Source organism: Lactuca saligna, chromosome 4, assembly GCF_052625555.1.
Source record: "Lactuca saligna cultivar CGN05327 chromosome 4, ASM5262555v1, whole genome shotgun sequence".
NCBI lineage: Eukaryota > Viridiplantae > Streptophyta > Magnoliopsida > Asterales > Asteraceae > Lactuca > Lactuca saligna.
Window position 1 is genome coordinate 36,776,719 of NC_136420.1, and position 17,676 is coordinate 36,794,394.

General features: G+C 33.5%; 1 protein-coding gene across 1 annotated transcript; it reads left to right on the forward strand.

The window, feature by feature from the left end:
* The first annotated feature begins 10,367 nt into the window (after positions 1-10,367).
* Positions 10,368-11,519, forward strand: LOC145041608 (putative carboxylesterase 17). The gene has a single exon (XM_078989743.1). The coding sequence runs from the start codon at positions 10,421-10,423 to the stop codon at positions 11,411-11,413; it is 993 nt and encodes a 330-aa protein (XP_078845869.1). The 5' UTR covers positions 10,368-10,420; the 3' UTR covers positions 11,414-11,519.
* The last annotated feature ends 6,157 nt before the right edge of the window (positions 11,520-17,676 follow it).

The window sequence follows — 17,676 nt, forward strand, 5'->3', positions numbered from 1 at the left end:
TCCTCTGGCTTCCAACTTCAATGCCCGTCGAGAGCATCTGTCACACCCCAAACCGGAACAGCGGAAACGTTCGGGGGTGGATGACGTCATGTACAGTATCACAACAATTGAATAATAGTAATCAAAGAAACAAAACCATCATATTGAAAATATATAATTTACATTGTGTTTAAAACATTTTTGGATAACTTCAAAAGTATAGAAAAATTTAAAATGTAACGCTACTATGCTCCGTCTTCATGAAACCTTTGAGGGTATTTGTCTACAAATTTCCTATGAATACAACTGGTTTGAAAAAGCGTCAACATTTAAGTTTTTGAGTTCATAAGCATTTGGTCTATAAAGTATGGTATTTATTCCTTGAAAACGTAAATGCGTTCATCCAGAAAATCTTATATTTTCTGTTGTGAATATAACACAGTCTTAATACTTTAAGACCAAAATGTATAAGTTTCTTATGTTTATAATCTGTACTTCGAAGTTCTACTCCATGTAAGTGGTATAACCCATACTTCTTCCTCATATGATCGCTTAGAGTATACAAGTTATATATAATCAAGATCGAATGGACAGTCGAATAAGTGTCCCTGCCCTAAATCCACAACCAAGCAAGGAACAAGAAATAAGGCGGAAACACACATTCTATTGACCATAGAATTTTAATTATATATAACGCTCACGTATACACTAAGTTATCATTGAATAAACCATAATAGTCATTTTTGAAATGTAAGGCGCACTGTACTAGGAAAATAGTATATTGTAGTTGTACTAGCATGTAATCCCTTTAAACGTATGTTTCTAGAAATGTAAACCTTGTTGTACTGAGAAATCATGTAATGTAGTTTTATGATTATATAAAACTATTTGAAAGTATGTTGCCCTGTAAACCAAATGTAAAGTTAATGTTCAAATGAAACTATCTGAAAATATATTACTTCGTAAATGTACCATTGTTTTCTCCATGTGAGTTCTTATAACCATACTGTGACCTAAGATGGCCTGATCATGACGTTCTTCAGGCGTCGAAAACGTTAACAACATTTGTTACCCCAGGCATGCCGACCTAACTGTATCTATCAGTTAAGGTGCATGATTGTCAGTCCCGTATAGATTTATACATAAATATCTCGCTTTCCCTACAAGACACTCTGGTTATAAGTCAGGACTTTCACTAGCACTTAGATAAGTACGTGAAGGCGTCTCACAAATTACTTCAATGAATTTACGAATAATAAACTGAAAACCCTTTTAGTAAATAAAAATGTAACACCCTTTTTGAAATGAATAAATGTATGTATATGACATAAACTATACCTATTATAATTTATAAGTTTGTTTTTCCGTTTGTGTTCTGATCTTGGTAAAATAGTGCATACGTTTTATAAACGATACCTATTATAGTTTATATGTTTCTTTTTGTATTGTATCTCAAACTTGGTAAAGTGATATGTAAGTTCCATAAACTATACCTATTATAGTTTATAATCATAAATCTGTGATTAAGATATTCCATGAAATTTTACATTTTTGTACTAATAGTAATAAAATGAGTTCGTAAAATATTCTTTTTGTTTATCATGTTTTTATATGTAAATGTTTGTAAATTTGGTAGTAACGTTGTTTTGCATATTTAGTAATTTCACTTAAAAATGCATGCAAATGATAAGAAAACATAATAAGCTATTTATATTTTTATGTACAAGATTTCTTGTGTTTTACTTGTATTCCCCCCCCCCCCCCCCTAAAATAATTGAAAAATCGTGAAAACGTAGGGGTATGAACTCACTTGATAAAGTGGTGATTTGGACAACACTTCGTTTCTTAAAATAGTTTCTTTTGACGAAATCACGAGTTTCTGCTAAAAATCGGGTTCTGTGCGGGCAGAGTTTCAAACCAAAAAGACTCTTTTCTCGGAGACTTCAGGTGCTTCGAGGCTTTCTTCTAGTGTTAGGGAGGTTCCCTAAGTTTCGAGGGGGGGGGGGGGGAGTTAGAGTGGCTTGAGATAGAGTAGAGAGTGAAAGAAAAGTGTAAAATGGCAAAGGAAATGAGCTGCTCTTGCAACCCTTATATAGCCTGGAGGCCTCGCACTACGCATGGCATAGTCTTGCAGTACATGGTCTTTATATCCACATGTAGGTAAGACCATAATCTACAACTTTCATTTAGACTCCGTCAACTAATTTTGACTTTATTTTTAAAGTTATCTTTTTAACAGGCTGGAACATAAAAAGTTCGTTAAAAATTCATAACTTCTTTATTCAACGTTCGTTTTCGTCTGTCTTTTTACCTTTGAACTACTATTGATGAGATATTCGATTCTCATTTAGGTTGTGTCAGATAAAAATTACTCGATCTATAATTCGAATTCCGAGATGTACACTGCTATGCCAAATCTTAGCCGTTTATGTTGCGAAACTTTGATAGGCCATAACTTCTTCGTTATAACTCAGATTTCTGCGTTCCTTATATTTCCGGAATCCTTGTAACGATCACTATAACTTTCTTCTTAGATATCAGGTTTATCTAACATATCTTTATTACTTTAAAACGAATTATAATGGTTGACCTAGACCATTACATTGACTTAAAACAAGGGGTTGTTACACCATCACTGTCGCCATGACTACAATTGATCGGTCAATGCATCCCTCTTCCAATCGGTCAGTGCATCCCTCTTCCAAAATCGGCCTCTCATGACTTCTTCTCCACCGCCTTTGACTACGAACTCCTTTTTTTCTCTTTGTCTCTCGATGCTTCTCTCTTATATCAAATTCACCGTATCCCCTCTCATTCTATGCAATCGATTCAATCTTGCTTCTCTTCTATTTTCTCTTTCCTCTCTTACTCCACTTCTGCTCTAATAGAATCCTTAGATATATAAAAATGTTGATCGCTTCCACTCCTGTCGTCTTGTCCATGCCCTTTTATTCCAAGTCGAATCCTAGGTCTCATCGGTAAGGTAAGGATGTAAAGCAGCTTCAAACCTAGGAGCCAAAGTTAAAACCACTTACTACCATTTGTTGATTTTCTATATATGGTCGTCTACACCATCAAACCCAACTTTTCACTGGGTTTTTATTTTTGTCGCAAGTTATTTTTGCAGTTGAGGCGCACACCAACTGCTAGATATTTTGCTCCAAAGAATAATTATCTTTTTTACTTTTTTTACCTGCTTTCATTTATGCGGGTTCATGTATGATGGTTTGGTTATATTAGTTTCTTTTTTTAGTTACTTTGATGTTGATTGATTTATAGATGATGTGGTGATGATGGCTGATGTTGCGGTTTTGTCCACTAAAAAAATATTACATAAAGAAGAAGGCCAAAGGGATGGGGAATGGAATCAGATTAAGGACAAAAACAAAAAAAAATAACAGTGTACCGACCTTTTATACTTCTTCTAGTTTGTTTGTATATTTTAATTTTTTTTATCAAATGGCCCATATGGTGCAACCTTACATGTATGTTATCATTTTCAGATTATTCTCATTTTTTATTTCTTGATGACAGATGTGTACCTATTTGATGCCATTATATAATGTTTCATTTCGTGGAGAAGGAAGTCGATTATTGTTTTTATATTCAAATATTAGAAAATTTTAATGCAAATGTTTTCATTTGTTCAATACATATATGTGGCGATTTATGTTTTTATAACCTGCAACCTTCTAGGGATTTGTATGTTATAAGTGATGGGGATTTCAATATAGGTATGTGGTAGAAATGGTCCCCTATTTATGTTTGAATGTTTACTCTTTACTTCAATTTTCATATTTACCAGATCTGTATATAGGTACGTGGTCAAAGTGATGAGTGATCCTGATACCCAACAACTACTGATTCAGAGATATGATTCCAAACAAATTGTCCACCTGAGATTGAAACGTTGTTATAGATTTGATGATTTATGTTGACATAGATAAATTTTGTTTGTACAATTTACTAAATCTAAAAATGTGATTGATTTTGATAAAGTTTTTATGATTTGTAGGTTCAAATTGGGTTGAAAGAAGACAAAGTTTACAAGCATGGATGACTTGAATAGAGTATAGGATTTAAGTCCAACACCATAAGGGGTTTCAGTGGTGAACTGAAGTTGCAACAAAAGAGCAAGTAGACTTTAGTATCAGTTGAAAAAAATTTGAAATTCTTTACGGCTCTATGGTCAGGATGAGTCTTAAATTTAACTTCAAAGATAGATAACTGTTACAATGAATATACATGAATTTGATTGATGAATTGTCACACCCCCGAACCAGACGGCGGAAACGTCTGAGGGCTCACGTGACTTAAATTTAATATCATCGCAATGAATATACATGAATCATAACATAAACATCACCATGCATCATTATATCACAACTGGAATTGTTCACATCATGTACATTGTTTTACATTACAAGTTATTTTGGAAAAACGTCAACATATGAAATGTTGGTGAGTTCATAAGCAATGTTGTGATAAAATGATTTGTGTAGTTTGTAAAACCCAGAAAATATGATATTTTCTGAAAAGACTTTTGTTTATCAAAGTGTGGAGATCCATAAGTTGATGCATTAATGATTTCAAAAACATATATATGAAGGGTGTTTTGTATCATAGTTATAAAGTTTCGAGCGAGTAGTATTGAATTCCCCAGAAAACCCGACGATTTCCGATGTTGAAATGTATTCGTGATTTCTGATTTGTGTATTGTCTTAACGAATGAATATTGATTAATCCTCATTGTATATCGTCCTAATTTTGTCTACTTTGATATCTCGTAGCCTTAGCGAACGAAGAGAAGGGGAGCATTATGTCCCACTACTATCTTAAGTACCTTAAGCTGTCCTAGATGCGAAAGACACAATGGTCCAACTCGCATTTGATTACTGTGACCTTACTAACTTTTCTAACGAGACACTTTGGCCTATTAGCACATAAAAGCTATTAAAAGTCATTTTATAAAATATTGGGTCATTGAAGGCCCAATAACATATAAGCGTTGTCCCTTTGGGCCCATAGAGCATGTTGGTGGGCTTGCAAGGCCCAATAACCATGATTTGAAACTCACAAGCCCAAAGTTTGAAGATTTACTCATTGTAGGCATCACATATCCATTGAAGTGTTTTGATTTAATGATTGTTGTTTTGTATTTATTCGAGACCGAATCAATTCGTTTATAACGATATTTGGTGTTGAATGTGTATTCGTTTTCCGTTTTGTCAGTAGTCGTGGATCTTGTATTTTGTCTTAATGAATTTATTTGTTTAAAAGTAGAATTTGACCTTTTCACTACCTTTCTTTCATAAAAGTAACACTTTTAGTCCTTTATATAAAAGAATTCCATTTTTAGTCCTTAAAACATTTTCTTGACACTTTTGTATCATAAACTTGTTGAAAAGATAGTTTTAACCCAAATTTTTTTTAACAGCTTTAGCCCTTCCAGAATGGTATTTCTCGGTTAGAACCTCATTTTTCGCAACTTTTACAGTTTTGGCCCAAAATTTAAAAAGTTTACATTTTTTATCCTTTTTGGAATTGAAAAGCATTTTTGATCTTTGAAATAGTTTTATTACACTTCTTATCCCCTGTTTTGCAGAAAATTTCATTTCAGCCCCTTTTAAACTTCATTTTTCGCAATTATGGGCTTATTGGGCCAAAAAGCCCAAATTTAGCCCATTAAGCTAAAAATTTGCATTTCAAGTCCTTTGAAAATTCTAATATTCAAAAAAATGATTATAGACACTATTTTGACCCTTTTGACCCTCAAGAAACCGTGACTTGACAGTTTTTAACCCAAGTTTTGTATTTTTGACAATTTAAGCCCTAAAATAGGTTTTATGTTAGAATATGTTCCTCATAACCTTATAAGCTATTTTTCTTGACTTATTTAGTGTAAAATAACTTAGATTATGTTTGTTTTCTTTCTCATGTCATAGATCTCGAGTTAACACCTCTTTTGGTTACATGTTTATCATAAAAACACATAAAATCACACACATACATGCATAAAATCACACATAGCATACACATACACATAGATCTATACATTTTCTTGTATTCTCCCCCATAAAACATATGAAAACCAAAAAGAGAGGGGTATGAAGCTCACCTTGAGTTGTAGTTTCGGTTTTGAAGAGAAGAAGGTAGAAAATTTCGATCCAAGTAAGCTTTCTTGGATGATCTCGAATTTAGAGGCTTCTAAGGTGCAAGATCACAAGATTGAATGGATTTAGAAGAGATTTTTGATGAAATGAGGTAGCCAGATTATCGATCCAAGCAATATATTACCTTAAATAATGAGTTTTGTGGTTTTATTTCCTTGAAAGCTTCCTAAATCTCGAAAACTTGGAGAGGATTAGAGAGAATTTCCTTGAGAGAGTTTTGAATGAAGTGTTTGTGTGTGTGTGTCCTCTTGTTTTGGCCGAGAGCAAAAAGGGAGAGAAAGAGGAGAGATCTTTGAGTTGACATGCATGAAAACATGAGATGAATGCATGGAAAACCTATGGATAAATGTGAGGTGGCATGAGAAAGTCAACTCTTCTTTCTCTTGTGGGTTTGGGCCGAAAATGAAGAGGGGAAGAGAGAAGATTTGGACTTTTTGCCCTTAAGCCCATGTTATAGTTAAGTTAGATGATTGTTTGGCCCAAATAAATCAAAGTACAATTTTTATGACTCATTAGGGCTAATCTAAATTTGTTGGGACCTAGTAAGGCTCAATAAAGTATTATATTCCATTCTAGGCCCAATATGGCCCAGAATATTAAAATAATGGAAGGGGGTCCAACTAGAGCTCATTTAAGAGTTCTAAGACCAGGATAGTCAAATTGGAAGCTTATTGGCCCATTGGGCCTAATAAGGAAATCCTAGTCCAAAATGGACTTGAAACGAGATTTCTAGGGTTTCCAACTCTTTGTTGACTATTTGCAGTGCTTGTATGAAGTATTTGATGAAGTTTTGTTGTTATAGAATAAGCATCATGCATGATTTCATGTTATTGATTCATAGTTGTTGTAGGTGTCGTAGTTATAAGGCACCAAAATTCCTAGTTGTGACATGAATGCAACTCGAATTGTTAGTTTCTTTTTGAAAATGAGGTGGTGTCAAAAGCCAAAGGAGAGAAGAAAGATAAGTATAATACATCAAGTCAGAAAAACATTACAAAACTCCTTGAAACTGTAACTGTAAGTGAATCTCCTTGGGCATGTATTGCAATTTGTGCTCCCTGATTCATTTTTTTTTATAAACTCTATATCGTGGGTCACAAAAACAAGTAAACTTCTTGGACAACATACCCAAATATAACATTCTACTTTCACTTTCTGCATAATCGTCCTCACATACCATTATATTTTTGCCTTTTTGGTAAACCTATCCAAATATAAGCCTTATACATTCCAATATAAGAATTCTATATTTTTTTAAAAATATTTTAAGACTATTACAATTTTTTTTGAACTTTTTTCTACTTAAAAAAAAGCCTTTTTGACTTCTTTGGAATAAATGACATCATTATTATTAGGGTTTATATTATTTTTGGTCACTTAACTTTTGGTTTTGTGCTCATTTGGTCACTTAACTCTTTTTAAGTTTTAAATGATAATCAAACTTTTGGCTTTGTGCTCATTTAGTCACTTAACTTTTGTTTTGGTCACATTTGGTCACCAAACTTTTAAAATTGTGTTCATTTAGTCACTAAACTTTTAATATTTTTTAAAAGTTTAATGACTAAATAAGCATAATTTTAAAAGTTAGGTGACTAAATGAGCAGAAATCTAAAAGTTGGTTGACTAAATGTGACCAAATCAAAAGTTAAGTGATTAAATGAGTACAAAATCAAAAGTTTGATGATCTTTTAAAACTTAAAAATAGTTAAGTGATCAAATGAGAAAAAAAACCAAAAGTTAAGTGACCAAAAATGACCTAAACCATTATTATTATTTTTTACTATTTTTGGCATGTAAAAAATAATTTTTTTAAACTTTTTTTATTGTAAAAAGATCATTTTTCTAACATTTTTGGATTAAAAAAAAGCATCTTATAGCATCCAACTTTCCAGAAAATTAACATTTTTATAACACATTACTTAAAACTAGATCTCAAATAATCCTTTTTACTGTCTTTGGACTGTAAAACAAATTTTTTGACCTCTTTTAACTATACAAAAAACCTTCTTTCGGCTTGCATTTCGATAATTACTATTTTGCATGTACTACATCTTCTCCAACCTAACAAATATGTCCAGGTAGTACATCCGATTGTGTATTGTCTTATGTTGAAATGACTGATTTACCTTTTATCAGTCTCTACTAGATATTGTATAGAGTCATATAATGATATTTACTATCAAAAAGTGAAACTAAAATATAATTATAAATATAGTCACGAAAAGTATATTGCTATTATTTTCAGGTCAGATGCTCAAATCTGGGACCCTATGTGTAGAACCAAAGAAGGACGTGTTTTATTTTTTTAGGTTAGATTCTCAAATCTAGGACCCTGTGCGTAGGATAAAAAGAAGACGTGTTTTATTTTTTTCAGGTTAGATGCTCAAATCTAGTAGCTCGTAATACTGCTGCTTTTTGTCAAAAAAAAGTAAGTTAGGAATTTGGATTGAAGTTTTGTCAAAAAAAAAAGGACATGTGTTTTATTTTACTAATGTTTTATAATAATTATGGATTAAAGAGTTGACATGTTATGGTTTTATAAGATAAGAGAATACGAAAGGTGATGAGGCAAAATCATAAAGCTAGAAAAGAAGCGGATTCAAAAGGTTGAAGTGCTCTCTGCAAGCTGTCAAAAAGAAGCATAAATTTTGATTTTTTTTTAAAAAAATTTAAGTCTGTCATCTCATGAATTTTTTACTGCCTAATTGTTTTGTGGCTTTTCTTTTGCTATAATAGGACACAAAGACTCGAGTATTTTGTGAAGAAACAACAGGTAGAAGTTGTGATCATGCTGCTGTCATACTCGGCCCTCTATTTGAGTTTTGTCTCCTACTTAAATATATTTAAATATATTTTTGAGCAGGTATCAATGATACGCTTTCAGCTTTTTTAGAAGACACGTCTTAATGATTGATTTGGTTATAATAAAATTAAATGTGCGCACCCACGAAAGGATCCGAGCAACAAAAGTGTAGAGTTTTTGTACAAAATGACACTACATACCGTTTTTTAGTAAAAAAAATAGTGATTTTAACATTTTTGTCCAAAATGCCAATGCATGTTGTTTTTTTGATTAAAAAAAAGTAATGATTTTTACAATTCTGACCTAAATGCCACTATATACTGTTCTTTTGGTAAAAATTGTTACTTTACCATTTTTTGTCCAAAATGCCTCTCCATACCATTTTTTTGATAAAGAGAATAACGATTTCAACAATTTGGACGAAACTGTCCATACATACTGTTTTTTTGGTAAAAAAAACAGTTATTTTAAGAGTTTTTCGGATAATAAATTAATGATTTAATAGTTTTTGACCAAACTGCCCCTACATACAGTTGTTTGGGTAAAAGTTTGTGATTTTAAGAGATTTTGATGAAAATTTCCCATTTATACTGTTAAACAGGTTTGACCCCATCTGTTGTATTCCAATTAAAATTTAATGTCATTTTCGAAATTTTATTGCTTTTAAGACCATTTACTGCTGGAAATCTATAAAATTTGTTACACTGACTCAATTATTTGTTGCTATAAATAGTCAAAATAACTAAAAGTCTACATTTAAAATGAATGAAACATGTACCTGTTGAAATGATTTTTGCAGCCCCTATGTTCTAATTTTAGTTTCAATGTGTGATATTTTAAGTTTTAACAATGAACACTCAAAATTTATGTAACTTATGACCAAATCTATTGTAATTCCGTTAACCGTGACCAAATTACACCTCTATTGTAATTCTCTACATTCAAGGTGATATTGTTTTAAACGAAAATATCATACATTGAAAATAATTGTATCTACCAATTCCGGCTCTGTACTATAGTTTCACACAAAAACAATACCTTCTTACCCCGGGAAATCCCTTTACCATTAGTCTCTTGCACAAAATATTATAATTGGGTTTTTTTTTTGACATTATTTTAATTTATTATTAGAAGGAAACTAATTTATTGGGTTGCGTTTTTGTTTTCTTTATTTACCATTATAAGTAAAATATTTTTTATTGCTATTAAAAATCTAAAATTATAGTAATATAACATTTTTAAAAGATGTGGGGTTACGTTAGGACAACAAATATTTTTGTTAGGGACATTAGTATGAACTTTCAAACGGCAGCAGTTGACTCCATAATTTAAGTCTTTAACTGTTTTCTTCAAACAATTTCCACTGCTTTGCCTTTACCCACCATCTCCAATGTTATATAAGACCCGACACAGATATCATCTATCCACCATTCCACCTTCACTTCTACTTTCGAAACAATTAAAAATGGTGTTTCAAAGATCAATCGTCGACCAAGTTTCCGGCTGGCTCGCTGTCTACAACGACGGTTTTGTTGATCGGACGTGGACAGGACCACCGCAATTCAAGTTCATGTCTGATCCTGTCCCACCACACCACAATTTCATCAATGGCGTTGCAACCCATGATCTCTTCACCCATCCAGATTCGGATCTTCGCGTCAGGGTTTATCTCCCGGAGATACCCGATTCCGGAAAGCTTCCCATAATCCTACACTTTCATGGCGGAGGATTTTGCATCAGCCAGGCGGATTGGTTCATGTACTATAATACCTACACTCGTCTTGCACGTGAAGCTGGAGCTATCGTTGTCAGCACCTACCTCCGTCTTGCACCGGAGCACCGCCTCCCTGCTGCCATAGATGATGCCTACTCCACCCTTCTCTGGCTCCAAGATTTGGCCGACGGAAAAGTACAGCAACCATGGCTGTCTTCTCATGGAGACTTCAACCGTGTTTTCCTCATTGGGGACAGCTCCGGCGGGAACATTGTCCATCAGGTGGCTAAAAGGGCAGCCGGAGAAAACCTCTATCCACTGAGACTCGCCGGAGCGATTCCCATCCACCCGGGGTTTCTCCGGTCAGAGAAAAGCAAGTCGGAGTTGGAAAAACCCGAGTCTCCGTTTCTGACTCTGGACATGTTGTATAAGTTTCTGAAACTGGGGTTGCCGGTGGGAAGCACCAGAGACCACCCGATAACATGTCCGATGGGAGAGGTACTGCAGGGACTGGATTTGCCGCCGTATCTTCTGTGTGTGGCGGAGGAGGACTTGGTGATAGATACGGAGATGGAGTTTTACGAAGAGATGAAGAAAGCTGGGAAGAAGGTTGAGCTATTGGTGAGTAATGGAATTGGACATAGCTTTTATCTGAATAAGATCGCCATTGATCTGGACCCAAAAACCTCCGAGGAAACTCGTAAACTGATCCAAGGGATCTCCCACTTCATTGGAAACCACTAATTAAATTGTTTTATAGTATGGAAGTATGGATGCATATATTATGTTTCTCTTAGTGAATACAATTTAATTTTAATAATTAATCTAGTCACATTGGACCACTTTTGAAGTTTAGTCTCCCAAAATTATTATGCACGAAAAATCATATAGTTTAAAGAAATATTAATTACTATTAATTTTATATAATAATATGATAATTTTGTTATTATTTTGAATTTAATGTTTCAGTTTAGCTGGTTAAGTAATAATGAGGAAGTATTTTGTTAAAATATTATTTATTTTTAGAAATGGTTTATTATTTTGAGATAAACCAAAAATAAAAGATGAACTATAATTTTTAGAGGAAGGAAATAATTAGTTTGGTTGTCTGATATCAATTAATCTTCTTCCATGCTGGTTGGAATCATAAATGACCTTTATATGGAAAAAAAAGTTTTAATCGGGTATTTAATCTAAACGATAATAATATAATCTTCTTATCGTGTTTATTAATATCAAATTCTATCAAAATTAGCAAGCAAAAAGAACTAGACAAATATCCCGAATGGGCTCATTTTGATGGTATTTAACTCAATAAAAACTCTAATAACATTATGGTAGTCCTATACAAATACAATAGGGGAGTTAAGGTGTAATACCATAAATTTTTAAATAAACATTTCATTTTTAGGATCACATAAACTCATTATCACATTTCTCAAAAACCACAAAAGGTATAAATTGTCAAAACACAAGTCAACAATATTTGATAAAATCCCAGAATCCTTGAAATCATAATCTATAAATGGTGTGTACAATTAAGCCGACACCTTCCCTTGATCTTAAGAACTACCTGAAAAACATATCACACAACACGGTAAGCACGAAACTTAGCGAGTTTCCGAATATACCACATAAACAAATATTAAGCCTCTCATGATCATAACTCAACATGGACCCTCCGGTCATGTGTCTCCGTGAAGACCCTTCGGTCTCACAACTCAGTTTGGACCATCCAGTCCTGCTCAGTAAAGCACAAAATAATACTTAATAAAGCACATAATATTATAACATGTATAAGAAAGACAAAATGCATAATATTACATAACTCGAATAAGACCCTCCGGTCACTCAGTAGCACCACTCAGGTAAGTATAGTGAGAAGAATCACCTTGCAGAGTAAGCAATGCATCCTACACTCGAGCTTCTGGTCTAATCTCTGCCCCTCCATGGCCTCCAAAATCTGCAGTTGACCAAAACCCTAAAGTCAACAGTTAAAACTGATGTAACTCTAAAAGTCAACACATGTCAACACTCAAGTCAACAGTCCATGTTGACTCAACTCATCGAGTACAGCTCATGAACTCATCGAGTCCCTCAGAACTCAGTAAATTGCGAAAACCCGAGTCTACTCGCCGAGTTGCTAGCCAACTCATCGGGTCCATGCAGCGTCCAAAAGACCAGGAAAACCCTACCTACTCGTCGAGTTGACTCTGTTGGATAAGGTGTCTAAGTCCATAACTTATTTGGTATATACTTGACCCGACCGACATGGTCCATTTGGGTTGCATCTCATCCAAACTATTATGGATAATTTTATGAGAGTTATACACATATGTTTATTAATATATTATGAGTTATAATATATTAATATGAAGTTACGTTATTTAATTATTTTTAGTCTTAAATTAATTATGAATTAATTTAGAGATTAAAAGGAAGACTAATTAAATTATGGGCTATTTGTTTTATATAGTGTGGGCTAATACTCATTTGTTAATGGGCTAGGCTTATGTGGAAGTCCATGGATGATCCATGGAGCTTTTAACCCATGGATCCTTGGAAAAGGAAAAGACATGGGTTATTAGGGTTTTACCCTAACCATGCACACTATATAAGCATGCTTATGGAGCATGAAATGGAGCCTAAGAGAAAACTAGTGAGCTAGTGTGTGTGTGCATGTGTGTGGCCGATTTTATACAAGGTGTATACTCTCTCAAAGTTTTCCAAGAGTTTGTGGTGTTTGTGATTCCATTTGAGGCATTCACACTATTGGTGCTTGGCCCTCAAACTCCTTAGAACCAAACTTACCAAAAGGTATGTAATCTCTTCTAACTCTTTTATGTTGAAATGTTCCCCATGCCATGTTAGATAGGTTATAAACCTTGGAAAATTATTATTTTGCATGTATTTAGACAAACATAGATCCAAGGTTTATTAGGGTTGCATGCACACTTAGGAAGTGTTAGATTGCTCAAAACCCAACAGTGGTATCAGAGCCTAGGCTTGCTTTTTTGCTACTTGATGCAAAATAGTGAAAAAGGTCGAAATCGTTGCTGTCTGCATGGTGGACTCGCCGAGTCCATTGGGGGGACTCGACGAGTCCAAGGCAAACTTCAACCTACTCGATGAGTCAGTTCATGCACTCGACGAGTAGGATCGAAAGAGTGCAGATTCTCGACTTTTGCTACTGGAAATAGACTAGAAACATTACCCTAAATTGTTTTGGTGTTATAAAACTTATTTTAGTTGGTGTAATGGTTGTTCTAATCCATTTACAATAGCATATATCAAAATTCCATGATTTTATGTGTTCATATAATTCTTGAATTTTTGATGATCATGTTCATGTTCTTATGAATTTAGAAAATGATAGGAATTATTTGCTGAATTGTTTAGGATTAATTCTTTATCATTTATGTGTTTTAATGGAGTCCATAATTTGTCCTCAAGTTATGGATTTCCAAAGGTCACTCTTATTTAACACACACTTAAAACACATAAGTTACATGAAAATGAAGAGTCTTCATTTTTATGAACCTTTAATTCATAAGTTATGAAATAAAGAGTTTTGCAAAGTTACAAAACTTGCCCTCAAGTTTTGGAATTTGTAAAGTTTCACACACTTTAATAAACTTTAATTCCAAACCTTAGAGTTTTAATAGTTAAAATTCAACCCTTATACTGTTTATAACATTAATGGTTAATTATTATATATATATGTATAAGAATAAGTCGTTTTACCGTTAATAGGCCTCATTCACGAAGCCGGTCTATAAGGTGGGTATAAGGTTGTTGCCTATAAAATGGCGACTTAATGTGTGTATACTCTCACCCACCGCTTGCTTGATCGGTGGAGGGTCGTTAGCCGAACGGGTAGAACAATGACTTTAAATCCTCATTAAAAGTATAATGAATATTATAAAATAACTAAACTCTTTTAATTCCCAATCTTAGTTATTTTAGGAAAATGTGAACATGGTGCTAGTCCATGGAATTCACACTTTGTACCTTACCAAGTCGTTGATGGAGCGTGTGTGGTTAACCGGCACACTAACTAGGACTAGTAAGGATCACGAAGGGTGACTTAATGTTTGTCATAGATCAATGGAGCGTATGTGGTTAACCGGCACATTGATTAGGTGATAATATTAAGAGTACCAAGTGAATTTGTATAGTTATTCACACCTTGTTTTGTGATCCTCGGCATCCCAGTCACAAAATTTGAAGGGCACAATCGAGATTGAAACATGCCATTGAAAAGTTCAATGAATCTCAAAAGAATCTAGGAATTTCAAATCCAATTAAACCTAATAAATCATTTCGTTTTCATGGTGGAAATTGGTGAATCGTCATTCACCTACCTTTCAAATATATTATTACTTAGATTACGGCATCCCTCTTCTAAGTGTAATATATTGTGATTGGATCCTAGCCTTAATATTACATTTGGTTGTCTTATTAAGGATCCTATATATATCTAATCTAAACTTACTCTCTTTTCAGATGTCTTCCAACACTAATGCTTCAGGCTCTAACCCAACTGGTTCTTTCTCTCTCATGAATCTTTGTGGGAGGGTTATCTTTGATGGTTCCAACTTCATGGATTGGATTAGGAACATCAGGATGGTTACTCGTTACAAGGAAAAGGAATATGTCCTCGATAAGGAGTTAAAAGAACTTGATGAGTCTACTGCTACTCCTGAGGAGATCGCTGAATTCAGGACTCATGAGAGAGATGCTACTAAGGTGGCATTTTTGATCTTTGAAATAGTTTTATTACACTTCTTATCCCCTGTTTTGCAGAAAATTTCATTTCAGCCCCTTTTAAACTTCATTTTTCGCAATTATGGGCTTATTGGGCCAAAAAGCCCAAATTTAGCCCATTAAGCTAAAAATTTGCATTTCAAGTCCTTTGAAAATTCTAATATTCAAAAAAATGATTATAGACACTATTTTGACCCTTTTGACCCTCAAGAAACCGTGACTTGACAGTTTTTAACCCAAGTTTTGTATTTTTGACAATTTAAGCCCTAAAATAGGTTTTATGTTAGAATATGTTCCTCATAACCTTATAAGCTATTTTTCTTGACTTATTTAGTGTAAAATAACTTAGATTATGTTTGTTTTCTTTCTCATGTCATAGATCTCGAGTTAACACCTCTTTTGGTTACATGTTTATCATAAAAACACATAAAATCACACACATACATGCATAAAATCACACATAGCATACACATACACATAGATCTATACATTTTCTTGTATTCTCCCCCATAAAACATATGAAAACCAAAAAGAGAGGGGTATGAAGCTCACCTTGAGTTGTAGTTTCGGTTTTGAAGAGAAGAAGGTAGAAAATTTCGATCCAAGTAAGCTTTCTTGGATGATCTCGAATTTAGAGGCTTCTAAGGTGCAAGATCACAAGATTGAATGGATTTAGAAGAGATTTTTGATGAAATGAGGTAGCCAGATTATCGATCCAAGCAATATATTACCTTAAATAATGAGTTTTGTGGTTTTATTTCCTTGAAAGCTTCCTAAATCTCGAAAACTTGGAGAGGATTAGAGAGAATTTCCTTGAGAGAGTTTTGAATGAAGTGTTTGTGTGTGTGTGTCCTCTTGTTTTGGCCGAGAGCAAAAAGGGAGAGAAAGAGGAGAGATCTTTGAGTTGACATGCATGAAAACATGAGATGAATGCATGGAAAACCTATGGATAAATGTGAGGTGGCATGAGAAAGTCAACTCTTCTTTCTCTTGTGGGTTTGGGCCGAAAATGAAGAGGGGAAGAGAGAAGATTTGGACTTTTTGCCCTTAAGCCCATGTTATAGTTAAGTTAGATGATTGTTTGGCCCAAATAAATCAAAGTACAATTTTTATGACTCATTAGGGCTAATCTAAATTTGTTGGGACCTAGTAAGGCTCAATAAAGTATTATATTCCATTCTAGGCCCAATATGGCCCAGAATATTAAAATAATGGAAGGGGGTCCAACTAGAGCTCATTTAAGAGTTCTAAGACCAGGATAGTCAAATTGGAAGCTTATTGGCCCATTGGGCCTAATAAGGAAATCCTAGTCCAAAATGGACTTGAAACGAGATTTCTAGGGTTTCCAACTCTTTGTTGACTATTTGCAGTGCTTGTATGAAGTATTTGATGAAGTTTTGTTGTTATAGAATAAGCATCATGCATGCTTTCATGTTATTGATTCATAGTTGTTGTAGGTGTCGTAGTTACAAGGCACCAAAATTCCTAGTTGTGACATGAATGCAACTCGAATTGTTAGTTTCTTTTTGAAAATGAGGTGGTGTCAAAAGCCAAAGGAGAGAAGAAAGATAAGTATAATACATCAAGTCAGAAAAACATTACAAAACTCCTTGAAACTATAACTGTAAGTGAATCTCCTTGGGCATGTATTGCAATTTGTGCACCCTGATTCATTTTTTTTTTATAAACTCTATATCGTGGGTCACAAAAACAAGTAAACTTCTTGGACAACATACCCAAATATAACATTCTACTTTCACTTTCTGCATAATCGTCCTCACATACCATTATATTTTTGCCTTTTTGGTAAACCTATCCAAATATAAGCCTTATACATTCCAATATAAGAATTCTATATTTTTTTAAAAATATTTTAAGACTATTACAATTTTTTTTGAACTTTTTTCTACTTAAAAAAAAGCCTTTTTGACTTCTTTGGAATAAATGACATCATTATTATTAGGGTTTATATTATTTTTGGTCACTTAACTTTTGGTTTTGTGCTCATTTGGTCACTTAACTCTTTTTAAGTTTTAAATGATAATCAAACTTTTGGCTTTGTGCTCATTTAGTCACTTAACTTTTGTTTTGGTCACATTTGGTCACCAAACTTTTAAAATTGTGTTCATTTAGTCACTAAACTTTTAATATTTTTTAAAAGTTTAATGACTAAATAAGCATAATTTTAAAAGTTAGGTGACTAAATGAGCAGAAATCTAAAAGTTGGTTGACTAAATGTG

What these genes read in the sequence shown, in the direction of transcription:
- LOC145041608 (XM_078989743.1), top strand. Translation starts at nt 10,421, where the DNA reads ATGGTGTTTCAAAGATCAATCGTCGACCAAGTTTCCGGCTGGCTCGCT.